We start from the raw sequence: 7,661 nt of genomic DNA, 5'->3' as shown, positions 1-7,661 counted from the left end.
GCTGGAGGCAGGCCTGCCTTGGTGCTCCCCTGGGGCTACCCCGGCTCCGGGCCAGGCCCCAGCCTCCCTCATGCACCTTGGTTTGGGTTACGGTGAGCTGGGGAGGCGAGGGGAGGGGACCCCCCCGCGCGGGGGGAGCTTCCCGCGGCTGCTGGGCCCCTGCCAGGCTCTGAGCTCATCCGTGGGGATGAGATCACGGCAGCCGGGGCTGGGGGGGCACGGCTCGGCCTGCCTGTCCCCATCTCCCCCGGCTGCACTGGGGCAGGTGCATGGGGCTCGGCGCTGCTGGGGGCTCCAGGCCACGCAGGGTCACCGCTGCCACCGCCGGGGGCCCCAACCCCGTGTCTGCAGCGTGGTCAAGGTCACGGGGGCAGCGCCCCTGGCCTCGGCCCACGGCCCCTTATCACCGGCAGCGCTGGCTCGGGCGCCTCTGGCACGAGTGGCTCTTGGCAGGGCCTCGCGCCGCCCGGCCCAGTTTCCATTCCCTGCCGTGGCTGCAATTATCGCTCCTGTCCCGTCCAGCTCCGCGCTCTGCCGCAGCCGAGCCCCTGCCTCCCCTCCTCCTCCGCGCATCCAGCACCCCGGCCCCCGCTCTGGGCTGGCACCCCACCCCCACTGCCACGGCAGGGCCCTGGGGAGGGGGGGCGCAGCACCACCGAGCCCTGCCCCCTGCACCAGGGCCAGAGCTGCAGGGCAGGGCTGGGGGCTCACGCCAGGGACGCTGGACTCCAGCGGGGCCAGGGCCAGGCCCAGAGCTGGTGCCAATATGGGAGGGCAGATGCCCCAACCTGGGTGGGGGCACAGGGCTGAAGCCCCCCGTGGCCGGCCCCATGCCTGCACTGCAGGCGCTGGGGTGGGGGCACACTGACAGCACAGCGGCGGGTGAGGACAGTGGGCAAGGCGATGTCCATCTGCCTGGCCCCACATCCCGGAGGGCAAAGCACTGCAGCCACAGCCTGTCTCCAACCGTGTTTAATGGGGAAGCCCCCGGCCGAGCCCGCTCCGGGCTGTGCCCCCGCCACCCGCAGTCCGTGCGTGCCCCCAGCGCTACGTGTAGAGGCGGACGGTGGCGTCGGCGCCCGCAGAGAAGAGCCAGGGCTGCGTGGGGTGGAAGGCGACGTCCAGCACGCCCAGGTCCTGGGTCAGCGCGTGGCCCTTCAGCACCTTCACGGGCACCAGCAGCGGGTTCTGGAGCAGGTCGCTGCAGGGGAGTGAGAGGGGGGCCGTGAGGGGGGGGGCTCCCTGGCTGCTGCCCCCATGGCCCTTGCACACTCACAGACCCACTCCATGGCCTTTGCACAAGTGCATGCTCAGGGAACAGCCCCCATGGACACTCTTGGACCCACCCCTGTGGCCCTTGCACACACAGACACCTGCCCCCATGGCCCTTCACACCCACAGACCCACCCCTGTGACCCTTGCACACTCACAGACCCTGTGGCTCTTGCACTCACGGCCCTTACACATCAATCATCCCTGGTGGCCCTTGCACACACAGACTGTGGTTCTTGCACACTCACAAGCCCACCCCTGTGGCCCTTGCTCACTCACAGACCCACCTGTGGCCTTAGCACAAGCACAAGATGGCCCCTCCTTGGCCCTTGCACTTATGGACTCAGCTATGTGGCCCTTGCACACTTACAGAGCTGCCCCTGTAGTCCTTGTACACTCACAACCCCACCCCTGTGGCCATCACACAGTCGCTCACAGACCAGCCCCTGCGGCTCTTGCTCCCCATGGACCCCACCCCGTGGCTCTTGCACGCGCAGGAAGGCAGCCCCGCGCCCACGTACTTGTAGACCATGCCGTGGCAGACGATGACGGTCCCGTCGTCCGAGCCCGAGGCGAAGAGCGGGTAGTGCTTGTGGAAGGCCACGGCCCTCAGCGCCTTCCTGTGGTGCCTGCGTGGGGACAACCGTCAGTGCCGGGCACCGCAGGCTCTCGGCCGGCGAGGGGGGGCCATGGGAAACGGCCGTCCCGAGAGTCCTGCAGCCCCCCGCCCCCCTGCCGCGCCCCGGGGCCGGAGGAGCCGCGACACCTCTGGGAGCAGTGGCGAGGGGGGCGGGTTCGGCCCCCAGGACGGGGGTCCCGCGGGGCCCCAGCCCCAGCCCGGCAGCCCGCTCACCTCAACACCTTGTAGGGCTTGGTGGAGAGGTCCATGTCGAACCAGGTCAGCTTGCTGTCGTAGCTGCCGCAGATCACGTTGTCGCCTGCGGGAAGAAGGACGTCGGTGGGGGCTGCCAGCCCCACCGCCCCGCGCCCGTGCACCCCGCCGGGGAGTTTCACATTCCTCCTGCGGGCCAACCTGCGCTCGCCGGGGTGGGACAGGAGCGCCCGACCGGCCGAGGGGGCTGCCGAGCCGCGTACGTACCCCCGGGGTGGATGGCCAGGCTGGACACCCACTTGCAGTTGGCCATGAGCTTCTTGGTCAGCTCCTGCTTGAGGAGGTTGTAGACGCGCACGAAGCGCTGCGTGGCCACGAGGAAGAAGGGGCGCGTGGGGTGGAAGAGCACGCACTGCACCTGCCCCTTGCTCTTGCGGAAGGGGCTCTGGCTCCAGCGCTTGCTGGCCTGGTGGATCAGCACCTGCACGTGCCCGTTGTCAGGCAGGACGCTGGCGAAGTAGTCGCCTTTCCCGTGCCAGGTCACCTGCTTCACTGCCTGCGGGACAGACCCAGGGGGATCGCGAGGCTCCCGCACCTTCTCTCCTGCCACGGCCCAGCCCGGCGGGCGCGAGCAAAGGGGTGCAGGAGCCTGCGCGGCTCTGGGGCCCCCACATCCGTGCCCAGGGACAGAAACCGAACCAGGCGACAGGACCCAACCGGGGCAGGGGGGTGGTGGCACAATGACGACCGACCTGCAGCGCACGTGGGCAGCCTCTGTGCACGGCATGGGGCAGATGGGGAAGGGAGCAGGAAGCAGAGCAGGTTGGGCAGGGAGCAGAAAGCAGAGCAGCTGGCAGAGCCGGGAGTAGAAAGCAGGCTGCAAGATCAGCTGGAGCAGAAAGCAGAGCGGCAGAACAGGTGGGGAGCGCAGGGCTAGGAGCAGAAAGCAGAGCAGCAGACTGGGCAGGGAGCAGAAAGTGGGACAGGAGATCTGGCAGGGAGCGCAGGGCGAGAAGCAGAAAGCAGAGCGGCAGAGCAGACAGGGAGCATAGGGGCTGGGAGCAGAAAGCAGCGCAGATGGAGCAGGGGATCAGAGCGGTAGTCGGGGGCGAGGGGCTCACTGTGGCCTGCCTGCACGCGCAGCCCGTGCCCCGGGCAGGCCCCCCCGCCCCGCGCCCTCTGCCCTCTCGCACCTTTCCGTGCTGGACGACGAGCCGGACGCCCCGCGCGTGCTCCTCAGCCGTGGCCGCGACCCACTGGACGGGCTGCAGCCGCTCCTCCTCCGGGGGCACGTAGGCGTCGAGCAGCTGGTCCGTGGCCCCGTACAGCAGCTTGTCCCCCAGGCAGGGGTTCACCAGCAGCACGGCCTGCTCCCTGCGGGCACAGACGGGGCAGACAGCCCGGGTCACCTGGCAGCCCCCGGCCAGGGCCCGCGGGGCAGCCGGGGAGCGCCCGGGGGCAGGCAGGGGGTCACTCACACGCAGACGGCCACGAGGCACACGGCGGGGTTGGGGTTCCAGGCCACGCTCTTCACCGCGCCGCCCACCGGCAGCGTCTTCAACCTCCGCCCCCCGGCCCCCCCCCGCCTGCCGCTCGGGCTATTTTTGCCGCCTGATGTCAGCCGCGTTCCCAGCCCGCGGCCAGGAATCCGGGAGTTGTGCAACGCCCGAGAGCCGAGGAGGCCGCCGGCAGCTGCCAGCCTGGAAACTCGAGCGCTATAAAAAGCACGTGTGCCATTAAACGGCATCTGCTCCCAATCTCCCGCCTCCCAGGCCGCAGCGGGCTCTGCCGCCCGCCGCTCCAGGCTCACTTTCCCCGCTGCTCCTGGGGGGGTCCCGCCGGCAGCTGGAGCCCCCCCCTTCCTGCGGCACGGCTGAGCCCCCGAGTCTGGCTCATCCCCAGGCTCTTGGTGCTTCGGGGGCCTGGCCGTCACCCCCCTGCAGCACCCTGGAAGAGCCCAGAGGCAGAGGAGGCTGCTCCTGCAGCCAGAGCGCGCCCGGCTCCGCACAGCCCCCGTGTCCCGTGTGCCACGCTCACCTGACACCAGCCACTGCCCGCTGGGGGACACGCTGAGGCAGCGCACGAGGCTGCCGTGCCCCCGGTAGACCTGGGAGGGAGAGAAGGCAGCTGGGATGCGGGTGGCATCTGCAGGGGACCCCGACCCCCACCTTGCACAACGCTCGCAAGGCTGAGATGTCCCAAGCCCCTCATGGCATGCGCCGTGCACAGCCGTGACGTGGCCGGAGCCCCGTGAGCACACGTGCGCACGCATGGCTCCACCCACCCAGTGTGCACGGTCCCGGGAGATCCTGCTAGAACCAGACACGTGCCCACCCCTAAGACACAGCGCTGACAGCGGCACGACCCTTACCAGGGCCTGGGTGGTGGGGAATGGCTGCAGGTCCCGTGGCTTCGGCAGTTTGGGGATCAGGTCCTCCGGGTCCACGTTCACCTGGAAGAGAGCGCGCCTGTGTGAGTGCCTCCATCCCGGGCGCCTGCCCCCAGGTCCCTCCACCCTGGGACAACAGTGCAGGCCTGCCGCACCCGGCCTCAACAGCGTGGGCACCGGGGCATCGGTAGCTATTGAGCACGGGGCACGGCCTCTGCATCGCCCTGCCTGGACCTCAGTGCTGGAGGCTGCAGGACAGGGAAAACCCTGCTCGGCCCCAGTCACTCTCTCTTTAGCCTCTGATCTCCGCCCCGTGCAACTGAGCAAAATGGACCTGGGTCCACGGGTCTCTGCGCTGCGGTGAGAGACCAGCTCCCCGGCCAGTGGCCGAGACCCGGCGGGTGCACGGTGCCACACACCCGCATCTTCCTCTGCCGCGGGCACAGGTAGAGGTCGAGGCAGCGCTCGAAGCGTTCGTGGATGAAGCGGGGGTAGGCAGGGACGGCGCGCAGGCACCCGAACCGCTGCGGCACGAAGTTCAGCTTCCGCTCCGCCGGCTCCTGCTGCTCCCACGCCAGCCTCTGCAGGGCAAAGGGCAAAGGTCGGCAGCCAGGTCCCCCTGACGTGGAGCCCCCCCAGTGCCACGCAGGGTCAGAGGGCAGGTAGGGGCTAAGCCCGGCTGCTTTGGGGTGCTGCATTCTTGCACCCGCTTTTGTCAAGCAGCCCCACTCCCTGCCCGGGCTTCTCCCCCATGTGCAGGGAGCTGCCCCCAACCCGCTGGGCCTGGACCACACAGCTTCTGCATGCCCTGCGCAGACCATGTACCCCAATACCCCCCAGGGTCCCTCCACACCAGCTGCCCCCGGCCAGACAGGGCCCCCTCACCTCCTCCTCGCTGAGCAAGTACTCGGGTGGGGGGTTGTACGACTCCTCGTGTCCCGGCAGCCGCAGCTTCGGGGCCGGCACGTGCATTTTGTGCCGCCCCAGCACAGAGTTGGGGTCTTCCTGGGCCCAGAGGTCGTAGAAAGTAGGCACGTCCTCCTTGGGCTTGCGGGGCTGGATCCAGCCCATCTTGATGGCGTGGACCATCTTGGAGACCTGCCGGGCAGCGACGGGGACAGGGTTGGGATGGGTCAGCCCAGAGCTGGGGGGCACGGGCCAGGGAGGAGAGGAAGGAGACTGGGGTGCTGCAGCTCAGGACCGACAGTCCCAGGGGCACACCGGGGGCACTAGGGCTGCGGGGCAGGATGGTGGGAAGTGAGTGAGCGAATGTGCAAAAAAGTAAGTGAATATGTGAGCACGTTTAAGCAGGAGTATGGGTGAGCATGCATGTGAGTGTGTGCACATGAGTATGCACACGTGGCACACGTACATGGAAAGTGCAGGCGAGCAAGGGGCTGTGGCAGCGTGTGCTGGTAGCAGAACAGCTGGGGCCAACGGGCCAGGGCTGGGACGCGCTGCGTGCACACGGGGCTGTGGGAGGGCAGCTGGGGCAGCAATGGGGCACTGGGCTGCCCTAGCACAGCAGGCCCCATCCTTGCTGCGGGTCCCGCGACCCGGCGTAGCTGCCGAGGGCCCCCGGCACGTGCCGGGCAGCTCGGGGGCTCTCACCTTCTCCTTCTCGATGAGGGAGGGGATGAAGCTGCGCTTGTCGGCCGGGCGGTTCGTCACGGGGTGGATCATGACCTCGTGGCTGAAGAAGTCGACCGCGGGCTGGGGAGACAGAAGGGTTACGACGGCCGTGCCAGGCCGGCTGCCCCCCGCGGCGCCCTTCCCGGCCCGGGGACACAGGCATGTGGCCACGCGTCCCCCCCATCACTCGGGGTGCGGAAGCCCAGGCCGGCCCAGCGCCGAGCCGGGAGCAGGCTGCACCGTCCCCTACCTCGTAGGGGTTGAAGCGGACGTCCCCGAACTGCCCCCTCTGCAGCCGCTGCACCAGCTCCACCTGCTCGTCCGTCAGCTTCACGTCCGCCCCCGTCATCTTGTCCCTGACCGTTCGCCTGCGGGGAGGGTGGCTGTGAGCCACGGCCACGTGGCCTGCCCCTGGAGAGGGCTAGCCCCTCAGTGCAGGCGTGGGCATGGAGCGGGAGGAACCGAGCCACGGGCACGACCCCTTGGCAGGGAAGGAGGGTGATGGCACATGCTAGAGGATGAGGCCACAGTGGCGAGGGAAGAGAGCTGTGGGGCAGCTGCCCTGGGGAGGGGGGAAGGATGCCTGCCCCACCCCAGCCCCCCTCACCAGTAATCGGGGTTCTCCATCTTGTCCAGGAACTTGTCCAACTCGTCCAGGCTCCGGATGGGCTTGTAGATCCTCTTACCCTCCAGGTCGTAGCCCACGTGCGGGAAGTCCTGGTACCACTCCACGGGGATGTTGCCCACCGTGTTGCGGATGTCCTGCCGCGGGGGAAGAGAAGGGAAGGTGAGCGCATTCCCGCAGCTCAGGGGAAACAGAGGCAGGGAGGAGATGGGGACGGAGGCTGCACGGCTGGATCCCAGACCTCTGCTCATGCCAGCACCAGGCTGGTGCCCCTCCGCCTCGGTGTAAGCACGGCAAGGCTGGCATGGCCCTGCTGCCCCTATCCCGACTGCCGGGAAGACACTGAGCTCCCCGCTCCGGCACGAGGCCTGGGCTTGCTCCTGGGTGCCGTGGCTCAGGGCTGCGGTCCCTGGAGCCCGTGCTGCCAGGCTGGAGGGGGATGTGCTGACTGCGCTGCCCTTCTTGTGACGGGACTTTGCCCCGCGACCCCCACGCTGGGCTCAAGCCCCGCCAGGGGCAGGTGAGGGTGCGACAGGTGCCCGGCAGGATCGGGGCCACGTGTGACAGCGGCTTTTGTAGCCGGTGATGCTGGCTGGAGCCACCCCAGAGGCCCCCAAGTGAGGCTCCTGCCCCCAGGGCTCCCTGCCACGCCAGGGACAGGGGCTCTGCCCCCCCAGACCCGGTGTTGCACCCCAGTCCCCACAGCAGCAGCCAGACCCCGGCAGAGATGGAGCAGGGACCCACCCTGGCAGGTGCCTGCACCGGGGTCGAGGAAAACCCCATAACCGCCAGGGCCTGATCCCTTGCACGGCTGAAGGCGCTGGGCACAGGCCGGGCATCGCGGGCCCAGCTCCTGCTGGCAGCGAGGGCTCCTTGGGGCTTCCCTCCAGCGCACGCAGCCTCTGGCAGGC

The 7,661-nt window shown here is 69.2% G+C and overlaps 1 protein-coding gene across 2 annotated transcripts in view; it reads right to left on the bottom strand.

Annotated features, from left to right (window-relative positions):
* Positions 1-956: 956 nt before the first annotated feature.
* BOP1 (block of proliferation 1) overlaps positions 957-7,661 on the bottom strand; it is a 57,206-nt gene continuing 50,501 nt past the window's right edge. The window contains exons 1-13 of one of the 2 annotated variants that reach the window (XM_025214239.1): positions 7,495-7,655; positions 6,733-6,887; positions 6,376-6,493; positions 6,105-6,206; positions 5,379-5,591; positions 4,913-5,074; positions 4,476-4,556; positions 3,583-4,211; positions 3,298-3,478; positions 2,372-2,660; positions 2,126-2,210; positions 1,794-1,901; positions 957-1,201 (exon numbers count right to left, since the gene is read on the bottom strand). In XM_025214239.1, the coding sequence (XP_025070024.1) occupies positions 1,048-1,201; positions 1,794-1,901; positions 2,126-2,210; positions 2,372-2,660; positions 3,298-3,478; positions 3,583-4,211; positions 4,476-4,556; positions 4,913-5,074; positions 5,379-5,591; positions 6,105-6,206; positions 6,376-6,493; positions 6,733-6,887; positions 7,495-7,533 (2,316 nt within the window). In that variant the 5' untranslated portion in view covers positions 7,534-7,655 and the 3' untranslated portion in view covers positions 957-1,047. Of the gene's footprint in view, positions 1,202-1,793; positions 1,902-2,125; positions 2,211-2,371; positions 2,661-3,297; positions 3,479-3,582; positions 4,212-4,475; positions 4,557-4,912; positions 5,075-5,378; positions 5,592-6,104; positions 6,207-6,375; positions 6,494-6,732; positions 6,888-7,494; positions 7,656-7,661 lie in introns of those variants that run through there. The other variant, XM_025214238.1, reaches the window with a different exon arrangement.

This window comes from Alligator sinensis, unplaced genomic scaffold (genome assembly GCF_000455745.1).
Source record: "Alligator sinensis unplaced genomic scaffold, ASM45574v1 scaffold987_1, whole genome shotgun sequence".
Classification (NCBI taxonomy): Eukaryota; Metazoa; Chordata; order Crocodylia; family Alligatoridae; genus Alligator; species Alligator sinensis.
The sequence above is the reverse complement of the archived record's forward strand: the minus strand, read 5'-3'. Positions and strand labels throughout refer to the sequence as shown.